We start from the raw sequence: 14,034 nt of genomic DNA on the forward strand, positions 1-14,034 counted from the left end.
ATCATACCACATAACATTCGTAACACATGTATACTTCTTAAGGTTATAGTAAAAATGAACCTACTCAGATGTTTAGGCCCAAAGGACATTTACGACTGAAAAATGTCGTAAAATCAAAAGCGGGTGTTTTGAAACGCCATTTTGAAACCAACGTTTTCGTTACAACAATCCGCGACGAAAATGGACGTTGTTTTGTGAATTTCTCTATCAAATGTCAATTATTTTATCTCCTGAGTATGCCGAGAACGGGAAAGATTGCGGTTTTATAAGGTAAGATCACAGAGAAGCTTACATAATTTTACTGTCACTTCAGTTATCGAAGATATGGTAAAACCGCCCCCCTCCATGTTGTCAAATGAGCTTCGATTATCCAACGTTAAAGGTGACGATAGGACATATGTGTCTTTTTAGAGGAAGTAGAATCCTGTCAATAAGGATAATCCTGTCAATAGTGCATTTTTTTCTGTTATTGACAGGATCGTCCTGTCAATAGTGCAGTTTGTTCTGTTGTGTTATTGACAGGATGATCCTGTCAAAATTTATAGCGCAAATTTTTCCACTATTGACAGGATCATCCTAGATCAATAGCCTCAGGTAAAAATTCTTGTGAAAGTTACAATATGTACTAGTAATATTTAATATAGTTAGTAGCTGTTAGTAGCTATAAATTGCTATAGTACATATGTAACGTTATATTTACTGTTTCCCCTTCAGTATAGGTGAGAATACTAAGACCTGCAGACATGCAACAGTCCAAGGTGAAGCGTAAAGTAGCCCGACGGCTGCTGAGGCTCAGTCCAAATGAGGAGGCCAGACTGATACAGGAGGAAAAGGAGAGAAGGAGGAAACTTAGGCTGCAACAGGTACAGTACTTAGGAAAAACAATCATTCATACTGGTGGTAATTGTTTGTTTGTTTGTTTATTGTTAAGCACTCACAAAAAAACAATATGTAGTTCTGAACATCAGTTACGGGTACTCACCGCCACCTACTCTCCAAGCAGAGGTTGTGGGGAATGATCGTTACCTTTTTATATATGGCCGTTTTTTTTGTCCTGATCCCCACCCGTCGGTGGCCGCGGAGCTTCTCTGGCTAATGGATACTGCCTGGCCAATTTGATACTGTCTTTTTGCCACAGAGAGGGATCTGCTTGGAGATTAACCGCAACCCTGCTTTGGGTGGCGGACAGGAAGTGGCGCCCCTGCCTATTGAGGAGCTGCAGACCACAACACATATACCACAACATATATATACATTTACATATACATTTATATTATACATTTGCGACCACCCCTATCAAAAACCCCTACCCCCACCGTGCTGGAGCCCTCAAACTAGTGAGGTTAGCGCGTAAAGGGAAGAAGAAGAAATAAAATTAAATATAACAATTGAGAGTTAAGTAGACATGCATGGGAGGGCCGGAAACCTGGATAGCCTGGGTGCCATCCTATTTGTAACAGCAACTTCAAATCTTTCGGGGTTGCAGTTGCTGGTACACAAACAGATGGCAACCAGGCTACCGGCTATGTTTGTTCTGTGACCAAATCTTAACCCATTTGTAACGTTTACTTCTGGGTATGAAAGTATTGTTTTTGGTGGATGAACTGTGGGTTCGTGTGTCTGGTAACTGGACAGAGTAGGTTGACAGCACATGGATGGGCGAAAGATTGAACAGGCAGAATGACATGAAGTCAAAGGTCTAGATCATAAGCAAGTAACAACCTTTTCAACTGTGGCATACTAGTAGTAATAAGGACTTTTCCACTTCTGTATATGTTTGGAAGCTTGAATTGTTGTCTTGTTTGCAAAACTTTTCATCATTGATTTTTAAGGTTCGAGAGCAGGAGAAGGCATTTGCTAGTCAGGTGAGGAAAGACGTCAAGGATAGAAAGGAACAGCAGATCAGCAAGATAGCAGCAGAACTCAAGGTTTGTTACTCCTGCACAGTCATCATTTTTACCCATAAAGAGCCCTTAATTACACATGTACAGTTACATTACAAGTATTTCCCTGTATACACACAGTATGCCTAGGTATGACTAGGTTGTCATTTATTAATTGCAATCAATCAATGGCTATTACATGTAATACTGTGTGTGTGTGTGTACTTATCAAATTTGTTCAGTTCAATGTAAATTGGGTTTTATTACTAAGTAATATTTTAAACTCTATGATCATTTAACCACATGATACAATGACTAATGTACCTGAATAAATTGTCTCTGCAGGAAGAATGGCAACAGGAACAACAGGAGAAACAGAAGTCCCTACAGAACCTGTATGACAGCAGTGTCAAGAAAGTGGGGCAAGCACACCAGGAGGCCAAAGAAAATGTAAGAATTGTTTTTGGTGGCTGAGACAGAGTGGGTTGACAGCATGTGTGTAGAGATGAATGACAAGTGGTCATATCAGACACAGGAAATGGGCCTCCAATACTTCTGGAAATGTGTGAAATTTATTTTTTTAGAAATCCACAACACATGCAAAAAGGGACTGTTTTACAACATACTTTATTATAAGACTCCAGTCTTCTTCAGATATTTGTCTCATCCTTACCTCTTCCCTCATCATGACCACAGTGAAAAGTGGCCAATTTTTAAAGAATGGTTCAAACACGTACATGATGTCTTAAAAAGTGATGTCTTGATACTATCCTTACCATTTAGGTGCCAGACTATGACCTTAGGTTTGCCATGGCTGTGGAGGACCAGAGGAAGGCAGATGAGAGACATGTGAAAGCTGTCAGGGCTTTACGGGTGCTCAGGGAACAGAAGGAGCAACAAGAGAACGCTCACATTGTCGCACGGTATGATATCTATGATCACCCTCCTTATGTAAATAAAGCCATACCAATTTGATTTGGTTGATTCTCAGATTTTAGCAGAATATCAATTAAGCAGGCAGCTAAAAAAAAAAGAAAAGAAAAACAGGTTTATGCATCCTGTGAGAGACCCAAATGCTACATTTTGTAGCATAGGAGCTATGAAGTCAACACACTATAGGCTGGTTTATGATTCAAATGATGATTATTAATCATCAGTTGAATTTTAAAAGAAGGAACATATTTCTAGTTCAATGCCGAGAAGTGGTCGTATAGGCCCTGCATTGAACCACTTCGTTTAAAAAAAAATTAAAGGTCCAAGCTGAGGTACATTGTAGCACAAAAGTGCAGTACCGGTATCATCTTTGCTAAGGTACAGCCACTTCTATTTTTTTGAGCACATTCTGTTAAACTTTCATGTCTTATAGGAAAGCAGCCCTTGAGGAGGAGAAGGAGCGAGCGGCTCACATCGCCAGCCTCCCCCCTCCCAAACCTGATCCTTTACAGGTATGTCCTGGTCACATATAAAACAGTTTCATACTACATAAGTACAGTTACTAGTAGAGAAATAAGCCTGGATGTCTACCAGCACCTAACCTGCACTGGTCTTTGTACCAGGTTTATATATACATGTACGTGTACATGTAGGTGTATGTGGATTTTATTTGCTCAATGGTAGGTCTGTAGCTACCATATGTTGTTTTTGTACAGGACATAGACCTGAAGCAGCTTGGTCGTCCTGTGAGGTTTACAGATGCAGACGCCCTCTCCACAACACACTTCCACATGCCAACTGGGTATGCAGAGAAGGCTGAGGAACAGGAACAGGTAGGTAGAAATTCCAAAACATCAACTCTTATCATAGTGTATTTATACATGTACACTTGGAAATTATATAATGATATATTTGTCATGAAACACCAAAATACCTCCCAGAAGTTTTAAATCTCTGATTTCTTGTCGCTATTTATTTTGATTACAAAGATGTTTTGTCACGCGGTGTAGTGTCAACTGTCATACACAATGACATGTTGTATTTGTACATTGTTTGCCGATGCCATACACATATAATATATTCTGATACATGTATTTTTGACCAGGGCGATGCGAAAACAGCAGCAGTTGAGGAGTTTGAGAGATTACAGGACCTGGAAGACCAGGAGAAAAGAGTGAAACACGAACAGACCGAGAAAGCACGGCTCAGACATAAACATGCTCTCCATCGTGTGAGACTGGACAAGGTAGGATGCTAGGAATGGTTGCTTTGTTGATTGCATAATCTAGCGAATAAACTACATGAGCCATTTTGCTTTTCAACTCCTCAAGGATGTTTAGGTCTTCTGGAGTAAGTTGTGTGGCATTCTGTGCAGACAACTCTATGTATAACTGGCAGTCATTGGCAAATAGCCTCACAATTGAAGCAAGTTTATGTACAATAGGAAGAATGGTCCCAGGAAGGTTCCTTGTGGAACCCCCAATGTTACTTGAGTATGTGAATGTATTAATATTATTTTGTAACCACGAAGAAGGAAGCTCTGGTGGTTTGGCCACCTAACACGGCACACCAGCCTGGCAAAGACCATCCTCCAGGCTGAGGGTACCCTCAAGGTATAGGTATCATTGTTTTTTATCACAAATTGGTCTGTTTTTCAAATTGCTGTCCAGGATCATGAACAGCTGCTGCATGACCTCAGTGACCTTCAGCGACAGGACCGCCAGCATCGACGTCAGGTCATCGCCAGCATGCCGGTCAGTTGAAATGATTCAAATCATGCTATATACTTTTGACAGATGTGTTCAACGATACACCCAACAAAATGTTAGCTACTCTGGGGAGGTACACTCTGTCTATTCATCAACCCAGTGTTCTCGATTTCTCTTGTCACATGGCTTGATGTTGATTATAACGTGGCAAGAGACAGTCTTAAACAGGCTTAATATGTGGAGTGGTTTGTTGAACTTAAAGTATCAGAGATGTTTTTCATGAAAACCTTATATAGAAGTTGCTGTTAATGCCAGCAAGAAAGGTCTAAGCAGAAATGAAGAAGAAGAAAGTTACAGTGACGACTTTCTTACAGGCCAACCTGTTCCGGCCCCCCCACCAACGGTTGGAGTTGAAGGAAGAAGGGCAGCACGACATGGAGCAAGCTTTTGAAGACATGTACATGGCACAAACTGGTAGGAGCCATCTTCTACAATTATCTCTGCAAGGAGACAATAAAAAAGCAATGGAAACTAATTATTTATGCCAGTAGGGCAAGAAAGAATGCCTGCAATTTATGACAGCAAAATGAAGCACAGTATATAATGATGCAGCACTTTGCATGCTCACAGTATAGCACAGCACAAAGTCAAGAAGCACAGGACAGCACAACATACCCTAGCACAGCAGTGCATAGGATAGCACAGAATAGCATAGGATAGTACAGAACAACATAGGATAGCACAATGCAATAGAACACAACAGTGTCAGATTGCAACACAACACAATGTGACATTGCACAGCCCAATACAGAACAATTTTTATCGTATTATTGTAATATATATTAACACAAAACAACACAAGACAATGAACCTTGTTATGTAAGTTACATGATTATTCTCCCCCCCCCCCAGGTTATGTCGGAGACGTGAGCCTTGCCCTGGATCCCCACCCCCCTCCTGCCACCCCCACCGGTGGGGACCCCTCGCTGGACCTGTCCGTGGGGCCAGGGGAGGAGACCCCCCAGGAAGTCCGTGTGGCACGAGCCGCCCAGAGTCTGAGAGAGAAGGGCCCGAAAAGTCCGGGGAGGGAGGCCAGACCTGTACGCAGGGAAGGTGAGGGAATAAATGAATGAACAAATGAATGAATAAACAAGAAATTGATACTCAAGCAACTGGATAGGTTTTACAACAAGTCATTACAACTTTGCAATAATTTCTTGTGTGTCTCATAACTTGGATGTCTAACCTTCATCGACAAATGAATGAATGAGTTTATTATTTATTAATTTATTGTGTCTAACATTTACACATCCAGCTTGTATAGGTTTATAGTACACAGACCGTTCACTTTGAACATTTGACAAATATAACTAAAGAGAGTCTGATACATGTACTTCTCTATATGATAGATGAAGGATATAACCCCCTCAAAGGTACTACTTTTGGGTACTGTAGCTGCGTCAGCACCAAGGACAGGGCCTTGTTGGACTATTTGATGTGTCATTCAGCACCAGGGACAGACACTGTTCACTATATAAAGTGCTTTAGAAAGTTTATTGCAAATACTTGCCCGAGGGCTAATTGCAGTTACAAACAACATAGAAAGAAAATACAGTGGTACGTGAGACTATATATCTACTTCTAACATTATACTATATTCTACAACATGACATGACACTAGTTTTACTGGGTTTGACTTCTTCTTTTTAGGCAATGGAAGACGAATTTACCCACTTCTTCTATAATATGTGGGTTCTTTGATTTTAGTAGTAAAATTGTTTTTTTGTGGTAAGGAATGGTGGGGAAGTAAGGCAGCATTTTGGACACGGTGGTAAATAATTGATTTCTGATGTCGTCATAAAATGGACAGTTAGAGATGAAATGAATTTCGTCTTCCACTGCATTTGAGGAGCAATATTTACTGTTACAAGCCTAGTTTGCCCTTTGTGAATACTAGAATGCACCACTTCCATGCATGTATAGCAGACAATTGGGGTTTGAAACTCTGTCTCTTCAATACCACAGCAAACCTGAAGAGATTGTTGGACAAGATAAAGACCCAGAGAGATGAGTGGGTGACCAGAGCTTCCCAAGAGGCCCCAGAACCAGACTCTGCCAGTACGCTGGTGCCGTTTCCTGTTGTACGGGAAGTGGACATGGAGGGTCCGCTCTCGGGGAGTGAGAGGGACACCCAGCCCAAGGATGTCATCGAAGAGGGAAGCATTACGACAACAACCACAGGTAAGGGAAAAGTTGCAATAACATACAAACATGTATTTTGTCTAATCTCCTAAAGCAGTGGTCTAAAACAGTTTGTTTTCACAATGAACACAGCAATCTATTGAGATTTTCCACATTTGTAGAAGAAATAACAGGTGACTATCACATTTTTTTCTGTCAACACTGAGTCAAAGGTATCTGGTAGACGATGTTGGCCCCCGTCGCGGTTGAGTAAAGGGTGATGGGCCCTGATGTACATGTATATAGCCTCCTTCACCTCCTATAAGACCACCTTGTAACCCTTAACACAATAATTCTCTCTCCTAGTTTCATCCTCAGAAGAAGTCCCTCCAAAGCGGGAGGACAGTCCAGCTGAAGGGGATTCCCAGCCTGACAGAGAAGGGGCCGAGGCTCCAGCTGAAGTGGTCCAGACCGGTACTGCAGGGACAGGGGGCGCCCCTGCATCCCAGGACACCACAGGAGACACCATAGTCGCAGGGAGCACTGCCTTGCTGCACCCCAGAGAGGAGGCTGAGAGGATCAGAGCTGAGGCTGCCAAACGCCAGGAGGTAGATTCAATATTAGAATACAGTGCAGTTCAGAATACACGTATTTCTACTGCTGAATGATACAATGCTAGAAATATTATGTCATAAAGTTTATTTTGCTGTATTGATATTAAAATGATATTGCATGGCATCATTAACTTGCATGGCATCATTCACTTGAAGCAATGTTCAAAATCAAAATACAAGAACTTGTTTTAAAGTACACACAGTGCTTATCCAGTTATCAGAGCTCAAAAATTTAAGAACACTGTTCTATTAAAAATGGTAATAATACTTAGTCTAGTACTATGTAGTAGCATTGCTCAATTGCATGCAAATTTCTCTTTGCAAACTAAATCTCAGATGAAAAAGCAATAAAATTTAAACATGTATACATTTTTTCTCTATATCCCTCTCATTCATTTAATTGTTCTTTGATTGAAATTGCATCTGTCTGCCTAGATGATGGCTGACCTTGAGCGACAGAAGCAGGAACAGCTGACCTTGATGCAGCAGCTGGAACAGCAGAGAAGACAGCTCCTGAACCAGCTAGAACAGGAGCGTGCTACTCACGAACAGCGCCAGCAATTCCTCGAGCGCAACCTTGTACAGCATCAGGAGAATGAAAGAACCTCCACGATTGGTCAAAAAGAAGATGCAACACCCTTTTCCATTGGTCAGCGACAGCAATTCCTGGAGCGCAACCTTCTCCAGCACCAGGAGAATGAAAGAACTACCTCGATTGGTCAGAAACCAGATGCAACACCTTTTGCCATTGGTCAGGTGCCCATTAGTCATGAAACTGCCATTGGTCATCCTACTACAAGCGTAGATGAGACGAAGCCTACAATTGGTCGACAGCCTGTTGTCCCTGATGAAAGACAGTCGGTGATTGGTCCACAGCCTCCACAGCTAGATGAACAGCTCATCACTATTCGTCGGCATCAGAAGAAGCTTTTGGAACAGTACCGAGCCAGGCAGGAGTCTGTCAGGAAGGTACAGCAGAAACTGGAACAGCACAGTCAGAGACAGCCAGGCAGGACAGCTCAGACGCATGCAACCAACAGGGATGTTGTTGTGCCAAAACTGGAACCCTGGTCCAGTTCTATGGGAGTGCCACAGAGCAGGTTACACAAAGAGCCAACTGAGGCAAGCCAATCCTCAGCCATAAGACAACCTCAGGTAAAATTGATAACATATATATGTTAGTGCAAAAATTGAAAAAAAATTGCTGTGTAGGCCTGCAAAAGCTATTGAATTTCATCTGTAAATTTTTTGTTGTGTTTTTATTTTTACAGTTTTCATGGTGACCTTTAATAACCACTATCCATCTAGCCGGGTGACATTGACCAATCAGAAGGCTCCATTCCACATTCCTTATGACGCCATAATGTCACAAATACAGTCAAAACGGGTCATTATTCATCCCAATCCATACATTAAACAATCAAATAATCACCCGCGTGACGCAAATAGAACACAAATCTGTTCCAACAAAATCCAAAAATAGTGTAGTAGTGCACTTAGTAACCAAAAATACATGGAGGCTGACTGCAGTTTTGTCTTGTGTTCTCTCTTACAGTTGGTTGATTCAGGGGTCAGGGGTGAAGGGAAGACTCCACTGCAGCCAGGGGGGCCAACAGTGCCATCAACTACAGGAGTGCCAGGCTCTTTAAGTTTAACCAGTCAGAAAGCTCGTGAACTCGAAGACATCCAGAGAAGAAAGGAAGAGTTGATCAGGCAACAGGAGATGGTTAGGAAACAGAAGGAAGTAAGTTGGCCCATTCTCACTTGTATAAACTGATAATGAAAAGTCTATAGACTTTTCCGAGACTCCAAAGAACTAGTCTCTTTTGAGCAAAAAATAGTCTCAGTTAACCATTAGTTTGAGCAAAAAATAAACAAGTACTGCAGTAGATATACTCAGCCCAGATACCAGCATTTCTCAGTAAATTATGACACTGTTCATCAAAATGTTTTCCTGCCAAAGAGACTAGGCCAACACTATCTGTCTGGGGATGTCGTCACGTAATCTAATTGAGTAATTCAACCTTTGGATGATACCATAAAGGCACTCAGGTTTGGTCAATCAGTGCGCCTGTTCAAATCCTGAGCAACTATTTAAATTAAAGAATATGTCCAGGATATGTGTTTTTAGCAGGGAATTGATGGAGAGAGCCAATTTGGTTACAGTGGACTGTTATCACTTTTTTTTTTTGCAGGAAATGTTGGCTCACCAGAGAAAGCAGGAGGAAGAGATGAGAATGAGACAGCAGTGGCTTGAACAGCAAATGGAGGAACAGCAGAGGCAGCTGGAGGAACAACAACAGCTGTACATCTTGCAACAGGTAGTTGTACAAACTGTGATCAAAACTGGTGAAAACAATTATTTTTTCCTAGTAAATTTGCATTCTAAGACAGTTTACTTTAAATTTTATTTTCATATCACTATATTTTGTTGACAAATAATGTTTTTAATTAATGTAATCAAATATAATATGTAAAAACTATTATAATATTTCAGTCGATTTATGACACATTCAATTGTAACATTTTCTGTACAATTCAGCTCTTGGGTTTCCAACATGCTTTTATTCCCATCAACTTGTGGATGATAAACCTGTCTACTACTACTACTACTCCTACTACTACGAATGATTACAGTCATATCTGTAAATCTGTTGCTGTTCAAAATCCAGCAAGCTCAACATGAAGCTTCTACGTCAGTGGAAGAGGACAGCAACACCGTGCCAAAAGAGGGTTACGAGAGGGAAGTATTGCCGGAATTCCTGGAAGCAGATTCTGAAGTTTCCGCTACAGAGGACCTGATGGTGGAACCCATCCGTAAAACTGTCCTCCCACCGAAACCTCCACCGGCATGGTCAAGACAGGTGGGTGGGATACATCTAATAAAGTTTTCAGCAAGAGGTTATACATTTTATAGAGGATAATATACATTTTTGTTACCTTAGATTTCTATACTGGACTATAATGTGTAAACTAGCCTGTGTTATGCAACCCTGTTGCTGTTGGGCTGATTTGGCCTCATTGAAAAAACTTTTGATGGCCCCAACTCCCAGGCTAGAGGAATGGATGCTAGAAGCATGTAGTCAAGCTCTCTCTGTCTGTCTGTCTCTCTCAGTCCCGTAGCTAGTAGCCATTAAGGCAGTCAGACAGTCCACAAATTCCATGTGTGTAAACATCCAGAAGTAAAAAACGTGTAGCTTAGGTGTCTTTTACTGCCTTTTAAGTATTTTTTTCTGGATCATGTAGGTTCATTACTTCCGAGGCGGCCCCACCCATGAGCTGAGTACCATACAGGAAGTGGACACCCCAGGCAGTGAGAGGATGGCCAGAAGTATGGCCCTGGCACAAGAACTGGATGATACAATGAGGTACATAATGTATGTGATCTAAACATAAAGACATTAATTCTTTGATGTATTCTTCTTCACTCCTTGTTGACCTGGGTCCTCATATATATGTACATTTCAAAAGAAGCAAATTTGCTTGTAAATTCTACGGCATCAAAATCATACAATATCGTACGATGAATGTGGCTGTGCCAAAAGAAATAGGTAGTACATGTATGTCAGGGAGCACAAGAAATTTCACTCACGCTATCATATCCCCACAGGTCTGCTCATCAGGACGACCTTGGATCCATGAGCCTCGACCTTGAGGGTTCCCTGACCCAGAGCCAGAGGAGGACGTGGCACGACCTGCTCCTGTCCCCTCCCGAGGTCACACAGCCACGCAGCATCGCTACCATGGTAACGGACGATGTTTCCCGGGCAACCACTCCACCCATCTCCTCCACTTTGGCAATACCAGGTGGGGTTGAAACAGCTATACCGGCAGCAACTTTGCAACCAGTGGTATCAAGTGCTGTCACTCAGTCAACACTTGGCTATTCAAGGGTCCCCCCATCAACACAACAGCCTGGGATCGCATCTTTAGGAGCAGGGAATGTGCCAAGTTTTGCTGCAGACGTAGGGAGAGGGGTGCTGGGCTATAGCTCCGTTAGACAACCGGTACAACAAGCGACAACCACAACAAGCCAACCAACGACTACAGGCCTGTCTACCACTACAGCACCTGTGCCATCGTCACAGCCAACCCTTTCAATGGAGGGAACCAAGTATAGCGATCTTGCTCAGCGGCTGTCCCAGCTTATCGACGACAAGCTGTCTTTGCCATCAAGTTCTCGATCCTCAGCCCCGCAACCGCTCGGAAGCGTGTTTTCCCCGCTGGCCAGCCAACCGAGGGCCATGTCTCAGGCCAGAATCGACCAATCGAGAAGCTTGTTTTCCTCGTTGGCAACCCAGAGCTTCTTCCCGACCGTGGACGCTCTCTCGTCTTCCAGTGAGGGGTTGGATGTCTCGGATATCGGAAACCCGAACTTCCCCCATTACTCTGTCAAACCACTGTCCTTACAAGAGGCCAGTTTTGCCCCGCTTCAAAAGCTGGAGGAGAGTGGTGAGATTAAGACATCTGCAGGAGGAGGGGTGGAAGATTATAGCCAGGAGGATAGAGGAAGGCAGTCTGAGGATTCCTCCAGTGCTGTGTCGATGGTGTCTACCGAGGGTAGTGAACAGGGAGGTCCACTACTCACACAGCGAAGTCTCAACTCTTTCAGTTCTGTCTCCGATGACTTCCGGCCACTGAAACCCGCTCACGACCCCACCTTGGAGTCTCTTCCCGACCACACGCAAGTCGGAAAGCCGCCGAAGCTGCAACAATTTCAGTCTCCTGGCAGCTTCGCGCCATTAAAACCGTCAAGCGACGCGACCCTGGATTCAACCCATCTGAGCGACTTCTCCTCCATCAGGGGGTCACCTGTCAAAGGGCAAAGGTTTCCCGGCTTGACCTCTTGGTCAAAGGGTATAGGTCAGGGGTCAAACGTCATGACCTCTTCACCCTTGAAGACCATGCGGACGCCGGGAGGAGGTTCGGGTGGGTTTGTCTCCTCTCAGCAGCTCCGTGATGATGTTCAGGCGATGAGGGAACGCCATCGCAGGGAGAGGGAGATCCTGCTGGAGGGCGCCCTGTCACATCTGGAGAGGGAGGATTTCGGCCCAGCTCTGCCAAAGGTTGGAAATAGCCTGACTCTTTCAGTGCCAGTACACAGGCTAGGTTACAAACAGCTTCAATTCTACATGTTATCATGCGCATTATTCCAGTATTTTACTCTTCTGTGTAGAGTGAAAATTTTAAAGGAAAGGATTGGACTTTATACCCAAATTTTTCACTGTTCAAAGTCAGTGACGGCCATTGCTCATTCCATTGCAGAAGCAATAGGAGGAGCAATCCATTGCTTCTGTGATTACAGGTTATGCAAATAGAACTTGTGACTTGCAGTGGATCATAAGTGCAGATATTATGCAGAGGCAGAAAAGTTAACTTTTTATCTGTCTTAGGAGGAGAGAGGCATACTAGAAGAGTCAGACCTCACACTGGTGGAGTCTACCCTGATAGAAGGGCCAATCGCTGACGATAAGGATGAAACACTACGCGAGGAGGGAAAAAAGAGGGAGGACAGTGGCTCATCTTTGGTAGAGGGACGGTTAGCAGACACAGACACCCTGCAGGAGGAGGTAGAACACAGCGATGACCAGAGTCCGTCTCTGATGTCGTTTGAACAGCACGAGTGGTCTGTTAGTCTGGAGTCCAGTCTGAACAGTGGGGAGCAGGCAGAAGCAAGAGGATCCACTCAGACAGGTCAGGTTCTCTCCATCAGACTTCTTTGCTGCCTGAAAAGAAACTGTTATTAATGCAGTAGAATACGTATTAATGAAATTTTGGGTGAAAATTGTTGAGGATTAGTGGTTTTTGCAAAGATTTTGTATTCCTTAAAGTTTCCTTAAAGTTTGTTTTGCAAACACTTTCATTTTTTGCTTGCAGCAATGGCAAATGTACAAACACACTCAATACACCCACAACCTCCACACACATGTACTCAATACACACACATACCCTCCACACACTCAATACACACATACCCTCCACACACACACACTCAATACACACATATACCCTCCACACACACACTCAATACACACATACCCTCCACACACACACACACACAATACACACATATACCCTCCACACACACTCAATACACACATATACCCTCCACACACACACACACTCAATACACACATATACTCTCCACACACACACACACTCAATACACACACACTCTCCACACACACACTCAATACACACACACAACCTCCACACACTCAATACACACACATACCCTCCACACACACACTCAATACACACCCTCCACACACTCCACAATTCTGAAACCTAAGATTTTCTGTTTCTTCTTCACACAGGACTACAGCAGTCAGAGATGAGTCCTGATCCTGCAGGAACATCCCAACAGAGAGCTGGGACCACAGATGACACCATGGACTCCCTCAGAAGGGCTCTGTCTGCATGGAAAGACAGCCGAAGATTCTGAACCTCAATGCAGCAAGAAAGCAAAATGTCTCTTCCATTTTTAACTTCACTGCTGGACCCTTTCCTGCCTTGTAATACATGTATTGTGTCCACCTTAAGTTTGTAAATGTATGTATGAGAAAAGTTTCGGTCAATATTATGATACATGTATATTCTATGATTATGATAATTTTTTAACACACTTTAATAGACATTGTGCCATAATATGTGTGAAGTTAAAGGAAGATCATACTGTGTCCTATACTCCAAAGAAAAAAAATTATTATAATT

At 43.0% G+C, this 14,034-nt stretch overlaps 2 protein-coding genes across 2 annotated transcripts; both read left to right on the top strand.

Annotated features, from left to right (window-relative positions):
- Nucleotides 1-77: 77 nt before the first annotated feature.
- Nucleotides 78-10,710, top strand: LOC109480872 (centrosomal protein of 295 kDa-like). Its single transcript, XM_019783205.1, has 18 exons — nucleotides 78-270; nucleotides 715-863; nucleotides 1,833-1,928; nucleotides 2,229-2,333; nucleotides 2,667-2,806; nucleotides 3,250-3,328; nucleotides 3,533-3,649; nucleotides 3,922-4,062; nucleotides 4,487-4,570; nucleotides 4,900-4,999; nucleotides 5,438-5,638; nucleotides 6,551-6,805; nucleotides 7,073-7,314; nucleotides 7,756-8,475; nucleotides 8,876-9,064; nucleotides 9,516-9,641; nucleotides 9,993-10,184; nucleotides 10,567-10,710. The coding sequence occupies exons 2-18, from the start codon at nucleotides 744-746 to the stop codon at nucleotides 10,708-10,710; spliced, it is 3,051 nt and encodes a 1,016-aa protein (XP_019638764.1). The 5' UTR covers nucleotides 78-270; nucleotides 715-743.
- A 224-nt stretch (nucleotides 10,711-10,934) lies between these two features.
- On the top strand, nucleotides 10,935-13,270 carry LOC109481163. Its single transcript, XM_019783669.1, has 2 exons — nucleotides 10,935-12,386; nucleotides 12,714-13,270. The coding sequence occupies exons 1-2, from the start codon at nucleotides 10,959-10,961 to the stop codon at nucleotides 13,065-13,067; spliced, it is 1,782 nt and encodes a 593-aa protein (XP_019639228.1). The 5' UTR covers nucleotides 10,935-10,958; the 3' UTR covers nucleotides 13,068-13,270.
- Nucleotides 13,271-14,034: the final 764 nt, after the last annotated feature.

The sequence above is a fragment of the Branchiostoma belcheri genome, unplaced genomic scaffold (assembly GCF_001625305.1).
Source record: "Branchiostoma belcheri isolate BF01 breed outbred unplaced genomic scaffold, Haploidv18h27 scaffold109, whole genome shotgun sequence".
In the NCBI taxonomy this organism is placed as follows: Eukaryota; Metazoa; Chordata; class Leptocardii; order Amphioxiformes; family Branchiostomatidae; genus Branchiostoma; species Branchiostoma belcheri.